Genomic DNA, 23,446 nt, shown 5'->3' on the forward strand with positions numbered 1-23,446 from the left:
CCTTACTTCAGTTTGTTGAATTTTTTAATCCTAGTCTGATAGTCATATTCTTGAATAAGGATATGTAAATTCATTTGTTTATCCTAACTAATGTATTTGATCTTACATAACTGAATTTCTGACTTCTTGGGTAGATATGTTTTTTAATGGAAGGTAGTTAATTTATAATATCAAAATATTGGTTTTGAGTGCACAACATAGTGATCTAATATTTTTTATATATTTTTTGGTAAATATTTTATTAAAATAAAGCAATAATAGTCTGAACCTCTTTGGTGGTCTTATTAACTATTAGGGGTGTGTGTGTTTGCATATGTATATGTATACATATATGTGTGTGTGTGCATGCACACATACATGTTGGGGTATGTGTATACACACATATACACATGTTGGGGAGTATGTGTGTATATACATATATATATATATTTCCCGCCCCTCCCCCCACATCAGCACTTGAGACAGCCTTCTCCTGTAGTTCCTGCTCTTCAGAATAAGATTGCAAGCAGACTCCAAAGACCTCCTTCAGTTGACAGCATTATAACTTCCTTTACTCAGGTATATGCTTTTTCTTTTGATTTGTTCATCTAAGATTAAGGGGATTGATTGAGATTTTCTTATTCATCTTAATTAGCTAGATTACATTTTTCAGATCTGAAACATAGGCAATGTTTACATTAATTTGTCTGTTTCTTCAGTTCTAAATGATAATACTTATAAATGATAAAACTTTGGTGCCCCAAAGTTTAAATTCTTTTGACAGCTCATAATATAGCATGTGGCTCTTGTCCAGGTCCCTCAGGAAGGCTTTTTCTTTGATAATATATCTACTAGCTAGTTGTAGTTATGCTAATGAAGTCCCTTGTACTTTAGACTGAATTACAATTAAAAGATAGCCAGGAAAATGTTCCAGAAAGGGTTGATCCTTGAGTTGACTCTTGAAGAGTGAGTAGGAATTTGCCAAAAAGAGGATGAGGAAGAGCAACTTCCAGCACATGCAGAATCTTGGAGGGAACTGTAAGCCACTTGGTAGCATAGAGAATACATGGTTTGGTCTGGTCTGATAATGCCTGACCATGAAGTAGGGGAGGTGAAGGTTAGAACATATGCAGGGTGTTGTATGGAGTGCTAGAGGGCTTGCTTCATTCTATAGGATACCAATTACTAGAGGCCAATTACTAGAATAGACAGAGAAATGTATTAGAATGTCTTCCTAACCCCACCCTCTGTGGTTCTGGTTTAGTAGGTCTGTGGTCATGTATGGTGTTCATGTAATGTTTTAAGTAGGAAAATGACATAGTCGTGTTTGTCTTGCATAATATTCTCTCAGGCAGTGGTATGGAGATGCATCATGGAGGTGGAGCAGAACTGTAAAGTTAAGATGCTTTTGCAAAAGTCCAGATGTGATTTTGAGGACCTAAACAATGGCAGTGACCTTAAGAACTGAAAAAGGGTGACAACTTCAAGATATGTTTAGGAAACACAGATGGTGGCATACTGACTGTGTGTGGTGGGTTGGAGTCAGTGACAACTTTATATAGAGTGGGCGGTTGAAAATACATGTCGTGGCCAAGGAAGGAGCTCTGCACCGAATTTGTGGTTTGGAACTATTACCATTACTGCCTAAGTAATACGATTGTCTCGTGTGTGTTCAGAGGAAGTAAAGGGCTGAGGATCTAACAGTAGAAAATTATCACCACTTAGAGCAAGGAAATAAAGTGTCAGTGATAGTAGTTGCTACTGGCCAAGTAAAATAAGGGCTTAAAATGCCCATAGACTGCATCGCTGAGGGATCACTTGGTAGGAGATGCAAAGGCAGTGGCTGCAAGGTGAGGAGTGAATGGGAATAAGGAAGCAGGCGCCATACTACTGCACATAGTTTTTTTTTTTTTGAAGAATGACTGTGAAGGAAGGAGAGAATGGATGCTAGATAGTCATGAAGGGTGAGGTTAGTTTTTTAAGCACAGATGGATAGAAAGGTGGTAGAGAAAGAAGAGTAAGGGATGGAGGACGTGGGGGTCACCTGTCAGATGCAGAGCACAGGTGAAAGTGCTGTCTGGCTGGGGAAGGCCTCTCCCATGGTAGTGGGAAGAAAAAATAGATGTAGGTAAGTTTATAGATAGATTGGTTGGGAATCTGGATTCTCTTACGGTTTTTTTTTTTTTTTAATTCCTCTTTTAAAACTTCTGAGTAGGGAAGACATATACTGAATTTATCTTTGTTGTGATTGTTAAACAGGACAGTTCTGTGTCCATGGCACAGTCTCCTCCGGTACCTGCCAGGAAAAACCAGCTTCGTGCAGAAGGTAGAGCTGACTATTAAACCTGTAATCTAGACTGTTTCTTTTTTCCTAACTTTCTTGTTCTGAAAAATAAGAATCACAGAATATTGCAAAATAGTATAGAGAGTTGCTGTGTACCCTCCCTGTAGCTTCCCTCAGTGGTGCAATATCACAACCAGGAAATTGGCATTGGCATGCTCTATGGACCTGCGTCTGGTTTCACTTACACTAATTTATGTGTTTGTGTGTGTAGTTCTGTGAATTTTTATCATGTGTAAATTGTGTAACTACCACACAATCAAGGTTACAGAACTGTCCATCATCACAAAGGAACTCCATTGTGCTGCCCATTAATAGCGGAAGGCACTCTCTCCCTCCCCTCAGGAATGTTTCTAAATGTTTGAAATTCTTGTATTATCAGAAGTGTGTTTGTGGGTCTTAATAATGTTCATATAATGCATCTATATATAAAGCCTTAAAAATAACTTTCCATAAAAATATAACTGAGCATTTTAGCTTTATAAGTCAGGTTATGTTTAGTGTTTAACCTTTTATTCATGTATCTCTCTTATTTTTCACTTACTGATGGGAATTTTCAGAGGAGAAAAAAAATGTAATTATGGAATTATCAGAAATGAGAAAACAGCTTCGTAGTGAAGAGCGACGTCTGCAGGGGCGGTTACTACACATTGACAGTGACGATGACGTTCATATAAGGCAAGTGCTGAATTCCATATTTTTGTCTGTTCTTGTATTCTTTTCTGTCAGAATCAGAATTTGTCCAGTAATTCTACAGTTTTGGAACAGGATTAATTATCATAAACCCACATCTATTAGAATTTTGCAAGCTTGAAAAACGTTTTTAATGGATTATTGGTGAAATTGTAATGATTCAAAATAGCTTTCCCCGCTGCCCAGAAGAAGCAAGCTAAACAGTCATAGTCTAGTGGAGGGACTCCCTAGGTGGTGCAGTGGTAAAGAATCTGCCTGCCAGTGCAGGAGACGCAGGTTCCCTCCCTGGGTCAGGAAGATCCCCTGGAGGAGGAAACGGCGACCCACTCCAGTATTCTTGCCTGGGAAACCCATGCACAGAGCCTGGCAGGCTGTGGTCCGTGGGGTCACAGTCAGACATGACTGAGCGCATTTCACAAGCAACAAGCAAGGGAGGGGACTCAGTACAACTAATACAAAATAATGTGTGATTTCTTTAGTCTATTTGTGTTTGTAGTGTATGGTATATTTTCTTTCTTTTCTTTTTTTGGCACAAGAGCTCTTTCTTTAATTAGCTAATATGCTATTTAATTCACATTCTTGAATTTTATGTAGCTAAAGTTACCTTCATAAAATGTTTCATTTCAGTTATGAAATCTATTCACTGTGAAAATATGGGATATTTAATGAATATTGATTTAACCAAATACAAAATATTTTAAGTTGAGCGTTTTAATTGTCCCTCTGTACTGCCAGTAATGTATGGCAGTGGTGATGACAGTGGTAGTATTGATAGGAAGAAAGAAAAAAAGAAAGTAGGACTTTCTTAAGGCAAACCAAGAGTCTTATCCCTTTTAATAGGATTAGACAGTGACAAATCAGCAGTGGGAACAGACCATTCTTCAAGCTCTGTCTTTGGGATAGATTGCCTCACTACAGAGAAATCACTGCATGAAAAATAATTGACTAATTTAGGACTCAGATGGATTCAGAAGTTGCTTCGTAAGCTAGGTGATAAGGAATTCCAAGATAGGAAAGTTATAGCTGAAGAAGACGTAGACTCAGTTCAGTCGCTCAGTCATGTCCGACTCTTTGCAACCCCATGAACCGCAGCACGCCAGGCCTCCCTGTCCATCACAAACTCCCGGAGTCCACCCAAACCCATGTCCATTGAGTCGGTGATGCCATCCAACCATCTCATCCTCTGTCGTCCCCTTCTCCTCCTGCCCTCAATCTTTCCCAGTATCAGGGTCTTTTCAAATGAGTCAACTCTTCCATCAGGTGGTCAAAGTATTGGAGTTTCAGCTTCAACATCAGTCCTTCCAATGAACTCCCAGGACTAATCTCTTTTAGGATGGACTGGTTGGATCTCATTGCAGTCCAAGGGACTCTCAAGAGTCTTCTCCAACCACAGTTCAAAAGCATCAATTCTTTTGCGCTCAGCTTTCTTTATAGTCCAACTCTCACATCCATACATAGATATAGACTAGACAATTATAAAACAATCTCCTTACCTGCCCTTTTTGGTCTTCTAAAACATCAGGCATAGAAACTTGGTCCTTGAGGGGAAAATAATAATAGCAGAAAACTTCAGAGATGGAATAACCAAAGACAGTTACTTTTTAAAACTGTTTTATTTAAATATTTTCCTTCAGCAGTGTATTGTTTCCTGAAATACTTATATTCCAGCAAAATAGCGTACAGACTACCAAACACTTCTGATCATTTTTGCCAAAAGGCCTCATAAGTTTTCTAAAGCAGTATTCTTCAAACTGTAGGTTGCAGTCTTTTAGTAGCTTGTAAAATCAATGCAAGTGGGTAACTACCACATTTTCTTTGAAGAGTATTTATCTAAAAAAAAAGTTTATTTTGGCATAATTTTAGACCATAGGAAAGTTGCAAACAGTTTCTATAGACCCCTTACCTCACCTATTGTTAACAATACATTCACAGGATGTTTGTCACAACTAAGAAGCTGACATTGGAATATTAATCACAATCTAAATTCCAGACTTTATGGATTTTTCCAGTTCTTCTATCAGTATCTTCTGTTCCAGGATTTAGTCAGTACAGGGCACCACACTGCATTTAGTTGTCATGTCTCCTAGTATCCTCTGATCCAGGACAGTTTTTCACTCTTTCCTTGTATTTTTATGACTATGACAGCCTAGGGGGATATTGGCTGGCTGTCCTATAGAATGTCCTCCAGTCTACATTTGTCTGATGTTTTCTCATGATTAGGCCAGGGTTAAGGGGTTTTGGAAAGAATAACATAGGGTAGCCTTCTCATCACATTGTATCAGGGGGAACAAGATGTGCATGTGATGGAACCACTAAGTTTAGCACACTCTGGAACCACCACTAAGTTTAGCACACTCGAAAGCATTGAGAGGTGGTGGGAATAAGCTTCATCTCCTGGAGAGGGTGTTATCTACGTATATTTAGAATTCTTCTGTTAGAATTCTTCTATAAGAAAGATTGTCCCTTCTCCTCCCTTTGTTTAGTTATCCAACCATTTACTTATATCACTGTTGTTACATGTATATTTATTTTGTACTTTTTGTTATCATCCAGTGTTATTTGTGGTGTTGCTTAAGTTGTTGCAGCTTTGGCTACTGAGACGTCTTTCCTGTTGGCTCCTGTGTCTCTTTGACATGTCCCATCCTTTTGTTTTTTGAGCACTTTTTTACTCTGTTGCTGCAGGAGGCTCCAGGATCCTCTTATGTATTCCTTGCCCCTGCCCTGGAATCAGCCATTTCTCTAAGGAGTCCTGGTTCCTCTTGGAGAGCTGTGTCTATAAACCAGGCTCTTGGTGGACATAGCTAGATAATATGTACATATACTAAGTCATAAACATCTGTTATTGTTACTGTGTCTATCAATTTGTATATGCATTCAATTATACTGATATTTATGACTGTAGTCCAGGATATGGTAGGATTTTAATGTAGCATGTTAACCTGCGTAATTATGCTTCACTTAGATTTTTGTCAGCAATTCTCTAGGCGTGTTCTGGCCTAAGTAAACAAGGTGAGGAAATGTCAAGACATAGACTGGCTATGGTAGTGGAATGTTAACCCAAGGTGGTAATTTTCAACAAAGAATTCTTCTGTAGTAGGTCAACTACTACAAGGTAATAGGTCAGTATTGGTTTTCTATATTTACTTTCAAGATGTTATAAATGCCTTAACTGTTGCAACTTTCCATATTCCAGACATGCATATTCAATTAAATGTAATGGATTATTGACATTTTATTTCTTTTCATTCATAAACTGAAGACTATATGTGCTCTTTTTTTTGCAAATCAGTATAAAAAAGAGAAACCAGGCAGCTTTTCAGTTTTCTCACTTGCAAATCTTGCATAATAATTTCTACCCCATGAGATTCTAGTGAAAAATAAATAAATGTATGTATTGGAAAGTGTCTTGTAAATTATGTGTGCTAACTTAAGTTAGGTAATATATGTTAGAATTGCCATCATTTAGCAAGAATTAGTTAAATATATTTTACTTCAGTGTAGTTTTCACTGTGTATTGTGATCAGAGACATCTTAGTGTTGGTTTTTTATTCCAGTTTTATAAATAGTTTCACAAAAAGAATCTCTTATTTGTTCGTTAATTCACCATATTATTGAGTTCCTCATGTATGTTAGGCACAGATGATGCAGTCAAACATATAGTAAGCTGGTCTTTGAATCTTGATTTCTTTGACCAAAGACTACTGTTTCTACTATGTGAACATTTTAAGGTAAAGCTCACGCATTGTATTCTTCCAATAAGATACTTTGCTTCCGAGCATTTTGAAAGATTATAGTGACCTTATAAATAACCTATTTTAATACAGGGAATTGAAATAACAGCTACTAGAATAAATTTTTATAATATACTGTAGTGAAAGATGCCAAATTTCTTGTATAGGGAGTTAAATGTCAACTCAGATTTTCTTCCCGTAAAAACACCTTTATCATAATTTATTATCTATAGGAAAAGAGAAAGTTCCATGGATGTATTTGATATGGCCAGACATCGGTTACAAGCTCCTGTCAGAAGACAGTCACCTAAGAGCTTAGACTCTGCTTCTTCTCAGAATATTCATGACTTTAAGGAACTGAAAGACAGAGGTAAGAATGCTGCTATTTTAAAGGTAGAGCCATGTGAAACAAATTGCCAGTCCAGGTTGGATGCATGAGACAAGTGCTCAGGGCTGGAGCACTGGGATGACCCAGAGGGATGGGATGGGGAGGGAGGTGGGAGGGGGGATCGGGATGGGGAACACGTGTAAATCCATGGCTGATTCATGTCAATGTATGGCAAAAACCACTACAATATTGTAAAGTAATTAGCCTCCAACTAATAAAAATAAATGAAAAAAAAAAATAAAGGTAGAGCTTGAGTGTTCTACCCATATTCAAGGGTCTTTAAAGACATTTGTATCCTTTTTCTTAAGTAAAGTTTCATTTATGGTATCTGTTTTAAGTGATAATGAATAAAACTCTTCTGTATTACTCTAGTTCTTTAGTTTACCAGTCTGGTGGATAGAGCTTTGGTGTGGCTATTTTGCAGGGCGTACAGCTCTTCAAGCCACAGGAGTGGATTAGATCAGTGACATAGTGTAAAGAGTGGCACCTGGCATTTAGTGGAGGATGGACGGCAAGATGAGCTTAGGAAAGAGATGAAGAAAAAGTCAGTGATTGGAGGAAAAGCAGGAGAATGTCAATCCTGAAACTGAGGGAACAGAGTCTGCCAGGGAGGAGGGTTGTGTAAAGTGAATATTGGAAGGTGTCAGTCACATCAGAGGTCACTGGTAACCTCAAATAGATCTTTTTGGCAGAATTATTGGATCAGAAGCCAATTACGTTTGGAATGAGGATTGAATAATTAGGAGGCATGGCGTTGGAGGCAATAAGCATAAGAACCCTTGGAAGAAGCATGGCTGGGAAGGGGGGATCACAGGGTCCTGGAGGAACTTGTTAGGATGCCGATGTGAAAGGTGTTGGAGAAGTAAGAGGCTTGTAGTGTAGGGGAGGGAGGGAACGGCTGCTGAAGAGGGCAGAGTCCCTGAGCAGCGGAGGAAAGGAAGGGTTGTTGAAGGAAGGGAGTAAAAAGTGTGATGCAGCCACTTAGAAGGAGGAGAGAAAGCTCATTAGGGAAGTTGGCTTGCCAGGGTAACAAAGGCCTGGGAGACTGAAAATGTGTAGGGGAACCAGAATGTGTTATATGTGATTTTTACTCAGGAGCACTCTCAGAGCAGCCTTTGGAGCAGAGGAGGCAGGCTGTTGGATGATGGTCATATAACCTATACCAGATGAGTTTACTTCTGTTTCTCATTTTAAAAGTAGTACCTATTTTAGAAGTTTTGAAAATCTACAAAGAGAGGGAAACATCTCTTTACTCAAATCACCTAAATATAAAAACAGTTGATATTTGGTATATTTACTAGTCTTTCTGAGCTTAATTAAAATGAGAAAGATAAAAGCTAGATGTAATTATGTTACTCAATTTTATTTTCCACTTAGATATACATGTCATCAATTACATATACCATAGTTATGTTTTTATGCTATCATATATTGATTGCTTATTATATGCCAGGTGTTATATTAATCCAGTAGGTCTTAGAATTTGGTCAGGGGACTTTTTGAAGTCAAAACTATGTTTATTATAAACTAAGTCATTATTTGTCCTTTAAGTTTTATTTTTTCCTGTGTGTACAGGTTTTTGAGAAGTTTTATGGCATGTGATAACTTCATTGCTCGGAAGCTAATAGAATGTGTTTTTGTATTTTCATGTTTTAAAAGTTTCTTAGTTTTATTTTCTAATGTGATGTGTGGGACAGTGGTGAATAAAAGCTCTTTGGGGGTTCTTAACTTTTTAAGAAGGTAAGGAGATCTTGAAAACAAAAAGGCTTGTAAACCATAAAATTGAGGCATTCATTTCCCTGTTACCACAACTAGTTCTCATTTATCATATGACTTGTTGTTAATGTCTCTTGTTTTTACGGAGGAAACAGTCTGGAAGTGGGCAAGTCAGATGAAGCCACGCCCATGTGTCCAGAGCCTCTTCTGTTAACTTTCCTCTTAATCATTTTCTAACTCTAAGATATTCAGCATGTTCCCATTTTCCACTGTTGTTATGGAATAAGTTCTGGCTGGCTGCTTGTTGCTTTAAAAAGTCAATACTTGTAAAAGTTGGTAGGAAGGAAAGTTGTCAGTCAGAATGCTGACAGTCTAGGGAGATGGTAGACTCAGTGTCCCCCTCAAAACCATCTCCAAAGATTCTGCTGGACCATGAAACTTCTTAAATGGAAGAAGGGAAGTAATCTCAGTTAATCAGTGAGATGGAGGTCAGAGTCTTCGCCCTCCCCCATTGCGTACAGGCTTGTGGATTCCTCCTGATCTTTCTTTAGATGCTATCTGATTCACATGGTTTGTTTACAAGATTACTGAAGGGGAAGCTAGGAAAGAGATATGGTCATCTGTTAATCACCTTTTCTTCATTTCTACTTGATATATGGAAAGAGTCAACAAATTAGGCAAGGTATTGTGTGATCAAAAGATTTGAAAGGTGTGCTAGGGCTTGAGGTAAGTAGAGCTTGGGGTGCCCGGTTTAAGGTTAGTGACAAGACAAAGGGACCGCCTGCAGAGAACTCTTTCCTGCCAAAAGCTGCTTACAAACCCCCACTTGTCAGAACATCTTTCCATTTCTGTGGAGTCACGTGTGAAGGTCCCTTTTCTATAACTTCATGCTGACACAAGATGCTGTATTAGAGATGTTGACATGCTCTGTGGCATCTCTCTGCTGGCAGTCATAGTTGCCCATTTACATATATGGGCAGAACAAGCTACAACTATTTTGATGCCCACAAAGATATCAGTTAGTATGAGCAAAAGTGTTAATCCCATTCTCTTGAGGCCAGTTCTTGGAACTGTCCTAGCCATAAATTCAGTACTGCTCAAGATGGAGCAGTTTATGTTGTGACTGCAGTCTGGTCATCATGCACTTTCCCTCTAGTGAGAGTTCAGAGTATCTGTAGAACAAGTCAGGAATTGCAGCAGACACAAATCTGGAACTCTGTTGTCCTAATCATTAGCTGCTTGAGCCTGCTTTTTGGTAACTCATGGAGGCCTGGGAGATTTCAGCCTTTCTATAAACAAGGGGGTAGGGGGTGGGGCACAGGATTTTGCTTGATTCTACTATGGGTCAAAAGATTTTTAAACGTGTGAACTATATCTTTATTCTCAAGATTTAGAAATTAAGGTTTAACATTTTCATTCTGATCAGTTGATATTCTTGAACTTGTGCCGTAGGTGAATTCTTAGTCTGTCATTTCCTCCAGATATGATGTCCCTCTTAAAGCTCCAGCTGGCCTGTATTTTTACCTTGTTTTTGTTTTTTGGCATGATATTTACAAATATTAATTGGCCAATAACATTATGTTTCCGTTTTTCCAGTATATTTGAGGGCTCAGCTCTGATTCAGTGTCTGGTGGCTGCCAGAGTCCCAGCCATCTGACTGCCGGCTTAGATGCTCCTGCATGTGGTTGCAGGCTCTGGGGAGCTTCTTGGGGAAGTGGGGGGTTGGGATGGAGTATGTGGCAGTAAGGCACTGCTTGTTCTGGGGCTCCCTAATAATGTTGAGTTTGTGAAAATGTATTTATTTAAAGAAAATTTCATGTTCATTAGTTGTATGATGATGTGCTTTGACTTTGCTGATGTCTCATTATTTATATTGTTCCTTGATTTTGAATTTAGGTTATTTCATATGTTATCTATAGTGAAGTTTTATAAAATCTCATTTGGAAACAAGATTTAACTTGGTTACATAACTTATTTTTGTACCAGATTCAGAAACACGAGCTGATCCGAAATCTATGTACCCGGATGATCCAAGAGATAATGACACCTTGGAGATAGAACAGCAAGCCTTGCTAAGAGAGCAGCAGAAGAGACTGAATAAACTAAAAATGCAGGAAGGTGCTAAAGGCAAAAAATAATCATTGCTATTTCAGATCGTTTCAGTGGGTTGTTTTTCTGTCGGCTTTCTTTCTCCATCTCTAATATTTCTGCCATCTCCAAGGCAGGCAGCCTCCAATGGCAGTCCCACACTCACATGCCCCTTTGGTCTGTAGTCCCAGAAAAGAGTAAGTCCCAGAGAGGGCCGTGATTGGCTGTCCATGCATGAGCGGAGTCCATCTATTCACTGTAGCCAGAAGGGTTGAGTACCTTGACGAGGCCAGGAGACAGCTGCACCAGGGGAAAGAATGCCTGGCATACACACCAGTGTCCTGGGGGACATTTCTACCATGTGTGTCTGTGGGTTTTGATAGAGCATAAAATCTTTATAAGTAAGCCCCATACTGGGCTATAAGTATATCTCTGTGTAATTAGCTAATCAACAGATAACTTACTGAGTGCCTGCTATGAGCGTGGGTACTGCCCCATATCCAGGGAGTATGGGGATGAATGAAATATGCTGCTGCTCTCAAGGAATTTATATTCTACTGGAGAAGTTAGATGCTAAGTAAGTGTGATGAATGTTGCAAAGGAGAAATCTAGGGTCCCTTGGGAGTGTGTAACTGGAGGTGGGGTGGGCACCCAGGGGTGGAGTGGTGCTAGTGGCCTCAGAGAACACGGATGGGTCCTGCATGACCCTCGCAATATCTCACCAGCTTTGCCGGCCTTCAGGCCATTGAGTGCAGCCATGGAAAATGAGTCATAAAAATACAGCAGTTAAGTAACAAGAATAGAAGGAGACGGTCCTACCAGTTATTTTTAGGAAAATTCAAAACCCTACTTAGCAGGCTTGTCTGACCAGCAGAATCTGAGGAGCCTGTTTTGATCACAGGAGAGGATCACAGGAGTAAGTTGTGTACCACGTCAGGCCCAGACACAGGGCAAGACTTCAGTGAAGGGGATAGGGGACGTCCTCCCTCCGTCTTTACAGAACTTTTAACAGTGGTCTTATTGATCACCCTCTGACAGCAGAGTAACCCAGAGTCCATGATAAATAGTAGGCATATTATTAGGAGAGAGGAGAGAAGCAAGTACAGTCTTCAATCGTTACACCCACTTTGGTGGAACTTTCCCTTAGGTGACCTAGCTGATGATCTGATCTGGTGTGATCTTGGCAACTTGGGGACTACTTATGGGCTAATTTCAGCCTATGTGGATATAGGTCCATTTTGGCACTGAGGGTGTACACCCACTATGGCAACTACCCCAGTTTCTACCAAACACTGTGATGACTTAATTCATAAGAATATGATGTAACTCACAACAATCAAAAACATGGCTATAAAATATTTTAAGAAGGAGTACAGGCTACCATCAGTAGTCTATTTATTCCCAAAGGCAGTAGCTAAAAGGATAAAATACGCTATTCAGAGGAACACATCAAACCCTGGTCAAATCAGAGAGGCCTTTGGGATAGCTGATGCAAAAATCTTCACCCCTGAAACCAGGCGCTTGGAGTTGAATTCATTTCCTTCAATGCCACATAAGGGAGTTGTTTAGCTCTTCTCAACAATTTTCTACACAGATTGCAGAAATAGGAGATGGTTATGTTTCTATAGGCGTCAGTTTTAAATTCACAGTGATTTTTATTTATTAAATGTGAATGGAAGAATTTTATGCAACTGGAATGAATTGGGTGCTGGGTTATATTTATTGATAAACAAGAAGTATCTTTAAAATATTCTGAAGTATGATCATTGAAAAGTAATTTCCAGTAAGGGATTAACTACAAAAGATGCTCTAAAATTTATTTGTAAAGTATTTTCTAACCTTTTATCTCGTTTTTACCCCTCATTGACTACAGTTGACTTGGATGCTGTCCCAAGCACTAAAGTACGAGACCACAGAATGGTAAGAAAAGTTATAATTTTTCAAGCTAGTTTTTGAGTGGTAGAAGATTTTAGGAACATGATAAGGGAGTATTCCAATTTTGAATTCTTCAGAAATACTGAGTTAAGAAAGAATTTAAATCTTGTCCCATCAGTGTTATGGGTAGGTAAAGTCTAATAACGTAGAGAAAGCTTACTGTAATGACCAAGAATAGGACTCTAGAGCTAGGCTATTCAAGTTAGTATGTTTTTAGCTGTGTGACTTTAGGCAAGGTACTTAATCTTTTATTTAATCTTTCTTTGCCTCAGTTTCCTAGTCTGTAAAATGGGATGATAGTACTTATCTCTGAGGGTGGCTATAAGATTAAAATCAATTAATATCTGCAAACACATAAGAACAGGCCTAGCATGTAGTGATTTCTCCATAGATGTTTATTATTAACTGGATTAAAAAAATGGCTCAAAGGCTATTGTGAGGATTAAATTAGATAAAACATTAAAAACCCTTGTGTGGCCTGTTCCATAATGAATGTGATCAGTTTTAGTGCAGGCAGTAGTGGTGGGAGGAAGAGTCTGTAATACATGCAGTGGTGAGACCTGTAAAGGGCATAACTTATCCTGAGAAAGAGACATCTGTGCGAAGACTGGGCCATTGGGGGGGAGGGGCGAGCCATTTTTGTTCAGCAAATATTTGTGGAACACTTACTATGGACCAGATAATACTGTACGTGCCTGGGGGCACAGGAGTGAACAAAAATCTTTGCCCTCCGAGGGATTACTTTCACTCAATTGTGTCCGCCTCTTTGTGACCCCGTGGACTGTACAGTCCATGGAATTCTCCAGGTCAGAATACTGGAGTGAGTAGCTTTTTCTTTCTCCAGGGGATATTCCCAAGCCAGAGATTGAACCCAGTTCTCCTGCATTGCAGGCAGATTCTTTACCAGCTGAGCCATAAGGGAAGCCAAGAAACAAGGAGAAATTATAAAATATTTAGTTGGTAGGTCTAAGATGCCCACTAGACAGACAGTTGGGAGGTGGTGAATAGATGGCTAAGAGGAAAAGTTTGGGGAAAGATTGAGGTTGGAAATAAATTTAATCTTCCCCACACTAATTATACAGGTAATATTATCTCCATTTTCAAATTGTAAAAATAAGGCTCAGCTAGGCTGCTACTTGCTGTGTTACCAGTTGGTGCTGGTTTTGAACTGATAGTGGTGGTAACAGTCTCACAGCAGCAAGTCCATACCCATACTACCTGCGAGGTACTTGCTGTGTATTTGCTCTGAAGTTCACAACAAGGTCTGCCTACTCCCATTTTACTTAAGAGGAGACTCAGGCCACGATCACACAGCCAGTGAGCAGTAAAGTCCACGTCTGGACGCAGGCTGAACCCAGAGCCCTTCCCTGTCCCACATTACCGGAGATGCATGGACATCTTTTCTGAACACGCTGTAGGTTCCTCTGTATATGGCAGCACATTTCTCAGTGAAAAGGCACTGGAATTTAACCACTGGGGTTTTAGTTAAATGCTGATCAATAACCCCATGTTTTGCTGCGTAGAAACTGAGCATGAGCCGAGAGCTCAACAAGGCCGTCACAAAAGAAAAGCCAATAGACTTGGGGCTCACCTTCCTAGAGACTGGACTATATGGAGACTCAAGATTGTCGTGGAGAAGGTTGGGCTGAGGTGGTCACTCTTTCCAGTGTGGCAAGGACGGTGAGACAGAAGAGAGGCTGGACAGTGTATGCACAGTGTTAAGGACAGCTGCTGGTTCAGACCAGTTGGTAATTTGAGAAGCTCTTATCACCATTACTGTCGTTCTGGAAGGCAGAAGTAGAGTCCTTGGGTGTTAAAGGTGAAAGAATTCAGTTTATATACTGAAAGAATTCAGTATATGGAAGAACTCCGTGAAAGATAAGAACTTTCTGGTAACCAGTACTATGCCTCAGTGCATGCACTTCCTTAGAGGTTAGTGGACAGCTCTTCACTGGAGTGTTCTAGCACATCCTAGAAATCTGGTAGGGACGTGCAGGGAGGGGTGTGGGGTGAGTTTAGATTTCTTCCAGTGTGTAAGATGACATTCTCTGTTGTAAACCCTAGATGTAAATTTCGTGCCTCTAATTTGAGAGCTCATTACAAGCCCGACCCTAGCATTACTTGCCCTACTCTTACATCCCCGTCTATCGTGCTGTGTCTTTGGAACACATGCCGTCCCACGGGGCTGTCGTTACCGAGGGCACGCCTCTCCCCTCGGGAGCGTGACCCACTCCATAGCAGAAACTCCTACTCCTCTATCTCCAGTATCTCACATGCAGGAAATACTAAGTGCACTCAACAGATTTATTGAGAGAATAAATCAATCTTGACAATGATGTAAAGACTTTAAATGTTTAATTTGGTTCATTGCTTCACACTCTATTATATTTTTATCAGTGGTAATGTAACTCTTAATAATAAAAGGTCTTTTCCTGTGGTTTCTAGGCATTGGAATGTGGTGGAAGAGGGAACCAGCCAGTCCTACTTCTCCCCATGCACTTTTGCTAGTTTTGGGGAGTGTGGAGACTTGTGCCTCTTTGTACAGATTTGTTGTTTTTCTACACAGGACTAATAAAAATAGTCATTAATATATGATGTTCTTTTTAGCCCAGAGATGACACTGATGATTTCTTGACAAACTCATTATTAGAATCTGATAGTGCTTTTATTGGTGAGTATGTTTATTTTAGCAATCTATTTGTTGAAATATTTAGCATTATTTATATTCAGGTGTTTTTCTCCATACCTAAAAAATCAGTACTTTACTCTTTGTGCTGTGCTTAATTGCTCAGTCATGTCTGACTCTTGGGACCCCATGAACTGTAGTCCACCGGGCTCCTCTGTCCATGGGATTCTCCAGGCAAGAGTACTGGAGGGATGTTCCTGACCCAGGAATCGAACCTAGGTCTCCTGCACTGCAGGCAGACTCTTTATGACTGAGCTATGAGGGAAGCCCACTCTTTGTTTGGACCTCGTTAAAATTAAACTTCAGTGACCTGCAAATGGCAAGAAAATAAGACAAGCCCAGAGACAGGGAGAAAATATTTGTAGAAAGCATGTCTAATAAAGAACTCCTATCCCAAGTACACCAGGAACTCTTAAAACAGTTAAGAGAACAGCCCTGTTAAAAGATGGGCAAAAGATCCAGACACTTCACCACAGACAGAGGATGGCAAGTAAGCATATGAAAAGGTGCCCCATGTACATCATTATCATTAGGGAAACACAGGTCACGTGTCATCAGGGAAACTCAGTTCAACACGAGACACCACCACATACCTGTGGAATGACCCAGATTTGGAACACGGACACATATTCTGCCAAGCGCTGGCAGAATATGGAGCCAGAGGTACGCTAACTCATTGCTGGTGGGAATGGAAATCAGTACCATCACTTTGGAAGACGGTTTGGTGGTTTCTTACAAAAGTAAACATACCCTTACCATATGATCCAGCATTCACACTCCTTGGTATTTACCCGAAGGAGTTGAGACTTATGTTCACACAGAAACCTGCACACAGATGTTTTTAGCAGTTTATCCATAATTGCTAAGATCTGGAAGCAACCAAGTTGTCTCTAAGTAGATGAATGGATATACAGTGATAGAGCTGGACAATGCAGTATTATTCGGTGCTAAAAAGCATTGAGCTACAAAGCCAGGAAGAGAAATGGAGGAACCTTGAATGTTTGTAAGGGAAAGAAGTCAATCTGAATAATCTACGTATTGTATGGTTTTAACTATGACTTTCTGGAAAAGGTAAAACTATGGAGGCAGTTTAAAAAAAAAAATCAGTGCTTGCCACAAGGTTACAGCAGGGGGAGGAATGAATAGGTGAGACATAGAGGATTTTAGGGCAGTGGACCTATCCTGTATGATACTGGAATGGTGGATATGTTAAAAGCCATAGGGTATACAACCCCAGGAATGAACCCTAATTATGGACTTTCAGCGAAAATGATGTGTCATTGTAGGTTCATTGGTTTTAACAAATGTACCATTTTGTGGGGGCTGTTGATAGATGGGTAAGCTTTGAATATGTGGTGGCAGGGGGTTTAATAGGAATTCTCTGTGCCTTCCACTCAGTTTTACTGACCTTAAAAACTTGTAAACCGTTTAAAAAAAAGAGCAAGTGAGTTACTGGTGGGGTATAATAAAGAAGTCAGAAAACTTTATTTTTGGAGTTTTAGAAAAGCCCATTTCTCATTCAATAGAATATAGTTATTGCTGCTTTAAAAAAAACTATAATTTCAGAAATTTGAGTATCAATTATATGTTAAATGATAGTATTGTATCAATGTTACATTTCCTGAATGTGGTACTGAGATTGTGGCTGTACAATCTGTGGCCCTTGTTCTTAGATGGCGTCTGCTAAAGCATTTAGGGACGAAGTATCATCATGTCTTTAGCTTACTATTTTTTGTTCTGCAAAAAATAAACAAGCCCCACAAAATATTACATTGTAGAATTCCATATGGAATCTTAGGAACAGTACACATCTGGAGACTGAAGGCAGATCAGTGTTCACATGGGCTTGGCAGGTGGAAGTGGTGGAGTGATTTTGTCAGCACAAGTGAGCTTGTTTGAGGTGATCAAAATTTCTAAAACTATAGTGATCGTGCAGTTCTTTAAAAATCACTGTATGTTTATTGTGGGCAGATTTTATCATATGTAAATAATATCTTAACAAACAGCCTTGGATTAGCTCTAAATGGATACGTTAAAGGTGGATGTTCACAGCTTCCCCCCATGTCCTCTAGGTGCGCATGGCGAGACGTACCCTGCCATCGAGGATGGGGGCTTCCTGCCGCTGTCTCCGCTGCCCTCTGCCAGAGAGCGCAGGAGGAACAAACTGAAAGGATTGGACTTCGTATGTATGAAATGTCCTCTTGTTTTTTCAAGTTTAGGAAGGAGAGGTCTGGGCTGACTCATGGCTAAACTGGTGTGGTCCAGTAAAGAAAGAGAACATGCTCTTGATTAAGCTGGACATGGGTCGGAACTGAGGCTCTGCCACCAAATGCTGGATGACCATGGGCAGGTTACTGGGACACAAAGGTCCTCTGAGTCATAACATATAATTGATTCCTTTTTATTGCAAAGTAATATTTCATCATAAGGCTATTCCACATTTTTTTTTTCAATTGTTTATTCAACAATGGATAGACATTTGGGTTGTTCCCACCTTTTCTCTGTTATCAATATAGCAGCTTTTAACGTTAGCATACAGATGTTTTCTGATCCTATAACATCTTGAGGAACTACCAGACTGTTTTCCAAAGTGGCTGCTCCATTTTACATTCCCACCCTGTGAACAGTCTGTGAAGGTTCCAGTTTCTCTACACCCTGGCCGACATTTGTTAGCGAGTGTAAAGTATTATTTCATTGTGGATTTGATTTTGTATTTTTCTGACAAAATGATACTGAGCATCCTTTCTTGTGCTTCTTAGCTGTTTGGAGATCTTCTCTGGAGATAGGTCTATTCAAATCCTTTGCCCGTTTTCTAATCGGGTCATCTTTTCATTGTTGAGTTCTAAGCTCTTTATAGATTCTGGATACAAGTCCTATATTAGACTTAACATATTTTCTTGATGGTGTCCACTGAAGTACAGAAGCTTTTGATCTTGACAGAGGTATAGCTTATCAATCCTGTTTTTGCTTGTGCTTTTGCTGTCGTATCTAAGAAACCATTGCCTAACCCATGATCGTGAAAGTTATTTCTGTGTTTTCTTCTAAGAGTTTTAGCTCTTAAATTTAGGTCAGTGAATGCACTTTGAGCTAATTTTTGCAAATGGTATGAGGCATAAGGGTTCAAATTCTTTATTTACATGTAGATATTGTTATTCTGGTACCATTTGTTGAGAAAAATCCTAGTGAATTTTATTGGTTTTTCTGCCCCTAAGTATAAGGGCTTATTTCTGGACTCTTTATTTCTATTCCACTCATCCATGTCTACCCTTAGGCCAGGACCAGGCTGTCTTGGTTAGTATAGCTGGACTGATTCTTAGCCCTCGATGTTTCAGTTTTTCCTTTTGTGTTTTGTAATTCCCCACCTTTATCCACTCTGATAGCATTTATATGTTATCACTAAATGCTTTACCTTCATCTGAGCCTGCAAGGATAAACACAAGTTAGAATATAAATGCTACAGATTTAATTTTGTTCATCACTATACATTTATCAAGGTTAAGAACATGTTTTGATTCACTGGTTTATTGTGAACATATTTTATGTTAATGATCATTTCTGAAGTTCTGTTTTCTTAATTACAGGATAACAGTCACCCTGATGTGCCACCAGATGGTGTCTCTTTAAAGTCTGTATCCAGTATAAATATTGATCAACTTAGAATGAGAAATGAAGAACGAATGAGAAGACTGAATGAACTTCAGAATAAACCTGTTACTGCAGGTAAAAGGCCAAGTATAATAGCCAACAGCAGATTCGGTGAAAACTCAAACCTGCTTCATGGAGGTTTTCACTGATGGCTGAGAGAGGAAGTGAGTTCTAAATCCTTTAAGTTCCACAGCCTAAGGATTAACTTTGCAGCAGATTCTTCCTACCAGAGAGAGTACCCCTTTCCAAGTGGATTCTAAATAGATAAGGTTTTTTTGTGTTAAACATATCCAGACTTTGCTTTCAGCAGGGAAAATGTTGATTTGTACTGGTGTCTTGCTTCCCTACTGAAGAAGAAGTAGTTCAGTTGCTCAGTCATGTCCGACTCTGCGACCCCATGGACTGCAGCGCGCAAGGCTTCCCTGTCACCAACTCCTGGGGCTTGCTCAGAATCATGTCCATCGAGTCAGTGATGCCATCCAACCATCTCATCCTCTCGTCCCCTTTTCCTCCTGCCTTCAATCTTTCCCAGCATCAGGGTCTTTTCCAAGGAGTCGGTTCTTCGCATCAGGTGGCCAAAGTACAGGAGCTTCAGCTTCAGCATCAGTCCTTCCAATGAATATTCAGGACTGATCTCCTTTAGGATGGACTGGTTGGATCTCCTTGCAGTCCAAGGGACTCTCGAGTCTTTTCCAACACCACAATTCAAAAGCATCAATTCTTCAGCACTCAGCTTTCTTTTAGAGTCCAACTCTCACATCCATACATGACTACTGGGAAGACCTTAGCTTTGATTAGACGGACCTTTGTTGTCTGCTTTTTAATATGCTCTGTTGGTCATAGCTTTTCTTCCAAGGAGCAAGCATCTTTAAATTTCATGGCTGCAGTTACCATCTGCGGTGATTTTGGAGCCCAAGAAAATAAAGTCTGTCACTGTTTTCCATTGTTTCCCCATCTATTTGCCATGAAATGATGGTACTGGATGCCATCATCTTCGTTTTTTCAATGTTGTGTTTTAAGCCAGCTTTTTCACTCTCCATTACTTTCATCAAGTGGCTCTTGAGTTCCCCTTTGCTTTCTGCCATGAGGGTGGTGTCATCTGTATATCTGAAGTTACTGACATTTCTTCAGGCAGTCTTGATTCCAGCTTGTGCTTCATCTAGCCTAACATTTCACATGATGTACTCTGAATATAAGTCAAATAAGCAGGGTGACAATACACAGCCTTGATGTACTCCTTTCCCAATTTGGAACTGGTCTGTTGTTCCATATCCAATTCTAACTCTTGCTTCTTGACCTGCATACACATTTGTCAGGAGGCAGGACAGGTGGTTTGGTATTCCCATCTCTCCAAGAATTTTCCATGGTTTGTTGTGATCTACACAGTCAAAGGCTTTGGCACAGTCAATAAAGCAGAAGTAAATGTTTTTCTGGAATTGTCTTGCTTTTCTGTGATCCAGATGTTGGCAATTTGATCTCTGGTTCCTCTGCCTTTTCTAAATCCAACTTGATCATCTGGAAGTTCACGGTTCAAGTACTGTTGAAGCCTGGCTTGGAGAATTTTGAGCATTACTTAACTAGCATGTGAGATGAGTGCAGTTGTGCAGTAGTTTGAGCATCCTTTGGCATTGACCTTCTTTGGGTTGGAATGAACACTGACCTTTTCCAGTCCTGTAGCCACTGCTGAGTTTTCCAAATTTGCTGGCATACTGAGTGCAGCACTTTCACAGCATCATCTTTTAGGATCTGAAATAGCTCAACTGGCATTCCATCACCTCCACTAGCTTTGTTCATAGTGATGCTTCCTAAGGCCCATTTGACTTTGCATTCCAGGATGTCTGGAGTGAAGTGACAGATTATCAGAAGTCAACTTTAAAACCTTGTTCTTTATATAACACATCTTTTATAAATTTGTAGTAGTACAAAGAAAATTTTTTTAACCTTTTTACTTGGCTTTCTATATGATAAAGCAAAAAAGCCTCAGGATAGTATTTTCTTTTTAAATGTCAAAGTATAGTTTTTTGTTTTTTTTTTATCATGCAAGGCATTGCTGTATCTCACATCTTTGGTGACCAGCGGGTTAAAAGCTTGATCACTGAGCACAGGCAGGCAGGACGCTTCTAAGGCACCTCACGAGCCCCTCTGCCAGCTCGTGGCCGCCTTCTTTATGGCACTGCAGTCACATGAGGGTAATAGGATGGTAATATAGTAATAAGCCCTATTGTTAGCTTTAGCAAATAGCAGAGTGGTCTATTTGAACAATTTACCTTACTCTGTTAGACTACATTACAATAATTTTCTAATAGCTATTTTTTAAAGATTTTTGAAAGATATATTTTAGATACAACCTTTAATGTTGTATTAATTTAAAACTGTACTCATACCATCTCTATCAAGATATCATGTGTGCTGACTGTAGGAATTTCTTACCAAATACCAGACAACATGGTAGACTGATAAGTACTTTTCATACCATACCTAGAAAAATGTGGACAGTGGGAAAGAATGCTTGCTTTCTGGCTAAAAGACATTTTAATCTGTACTGAGAATTACCTATTCCTCAATTTCTTTTAGAACCAGTAAGTTGAATTAATAGTGAACAAGGATATACTTAAATTGAGAGAAAATAAACTATTTGAAGTATCTTTTTCAGAAGAATTTCAACTTCTGAACTTTTTTAAAAACATTGTCCTTTCAAACAGCTTTTTAGTATATTGTAGATTGATTGCTCATTGCATTGATTGCACATGTCCCTTTGCTGAACTAATGCTTCACAGACCAGGAGATGTAATTAAAAAAAAAAAAGGAAATTGACATCACAGGGTAGGGAAGACAGATTTTCCTATTATTATATCTAATGAGAAGTTAAATAGAGAAGCTCTGTGTATAACTAATTTAAAGAATGAAAAATGAGAGCTACGTCTTAATGGAATAAATAAAACCTCTTAGATTAGGTATAAGAATGGAAGTAATTTCATCCTTGTCTAATGTTTTTCTAAAATTACCTTATTTCCTTAAAGCAGTGTTAGGAGTATTTCCAAAACCTCGCTGAAAACAGAAAAAAAAGTTTGGTGTGGCATCCTTCAGGGGACACAAAGTAAGACTGTGGACACTTTTCTAGTCATCTGGTGTCATCTGCTGCCCTTGAATCCGTGTGGGTGCTGGGACCATAGAGTCACCTTGCTCAGTTGATCCTGGCTTGTTCCTGGGTTTGCTTTCCTATCATCTCTATGAGGAGGGGTGTGGACAAAACAGGACAGTTTAGAACACAATGCTGTGGAGAAATGCAGAGCTTAATGGGTTAGAATACAGGAGGTCTGCTCCCATCATCTACCTGCCGCTCCTGTTACCGGAGTCGTCTCTCTTGCCTCCTTTAGATGATGAGAGTTCACTGGTTGACCCTGATGACATCATGAGGCACCGGGGTGACGACGGATCAAACTCTGTAGCCACTGAGCCCTGGCTCCGGCCAGGCACCTCGGAAACACTGAAGCGATTCATGGCGGAGCAGCTGAGGCAGGAGCAGCAGCAGGGTCCTGGCAGACCAGGCGCTTTCACCTGGCAGGGCCTGTCTACTGCACACGGTTAAAATCAGTCTGTACTGGACCCAGTAGTGCCTTTGAAGGTGGAAGGAATGTGAAACCTGAACCTGAATAATGTGTGCTACTTTTGGCCTGTACATGGCAGTTACTCATATTCCATCTGTATATAAGGTATATTTTTTTCCATGATGATGTATATGATGTATTTATATTATGTACATAAATAAAAAGCCATGGCTATTAATTTATATAATGTAGAATTGTATAGAATTATTTTTGCACAACTTTGCCATAAAGTGGGGTGATAATGAACTCTTGGAATCAACTACCGTATGTGCATTATTTTAAATTCTGCTTGTAAGATAAGGTGAATAAAACAAGTACCTTAACAGTACTGTAAGAATATTCTTTGCTATATGTACATCTGCTATTATTATCACTATTCAAAATCATTTCTTCACTTAGTAAATATACTGGTTATACCTGTTGCTCTGTAATCAGAATCAGATGTGCTATTTCTCATTGATAACTACTGACTCAGTATAAATGATAGAGTTGTTAGTGATTATATTCCTGTGAGCCATGCACTTACATGTCCCATCTTTCTGCCTCTATTTTTGTGCCAATGAAGGCAGTAAGTTTGCTCTTTATATGATGTAACTACTTCTTGATAAAAATAAATTATTTTTATTACCAGTGTCA

The 23,446-nt window shown here is 39.5% G+C and overlaps 1 protein-coding gene across 10 annotated transcripts in view; it reads left to right on the top strand.

Annotated features, from left to right (window-relative positions):
* Positions 1–23,440, top strand: part of CSPP1 (centrosome and spindle pole associated protein 1) — a 109,066-nt gene extending 85,626 nt beyond the window's left edge. For 8 of the 10 annotated variants that reach the window (XM_061123433.1, XM_061123436.1, XM_061123430.1 and 5 more), the window contains 10 exons: positions 454–558; positions 2,239–2,305; positions 2,881–2,998; positions 6,978–7,114; positions 10,835–10,975; positions 12,810–12,856; positions 15,479–15,542; positions 17,630–17,739; positions 19,139–19,277; positions 22,580–23,440. In XM_061123433.1, the coding sequence (XP_060979416.1) occupies positions 454–558; positions 2,239–2,305; positions 2,881–2,998; positions 6,978–7,114; positions 10,835–10,975; positions 12,810–12,856; positions 15,479–15,542; positions 17,630–17,739; positions 19,139–19,277; positions 22,580–22,791 (1,140 nt within the window). In that variant the 3' untranslated portion in view covers positions 22,792–23,440. Of the gene's footprint in view, positions 1–453; positions 559–2,238; positions 2,306–2,880; positions 2,999–6,977; positions 7,115–10,834; positions 10,976–12,809; positions 12,857–15,478; positions 15,543–17,629; positions 17,740–19,138; positions 19,278–22,222; positions 22,300–22,579 lie in introns of all 10 variants that reach the window. The other 2 variants (XM_061123432.1, XM_061123426.1) reach the window with 2 other exon arrangements.
* The last annotated feature ends 6 nt before the right edge of the window (positions 23,441–23,446 follow it).

The sequence above is a fragment of the Dama dama genome, chromosome 21, assembly GCF_033118175.1.
Source record: "Dama dama isolate Ldn47 chromosome 21, ASM3311817v1, whole genome shotgun sequence".
Lineage (NCBI taxonomy): Eukaryota > Metazoa > Chordata > Mammalia > Artiodactyla > Cervidae > Dama > Dama dama.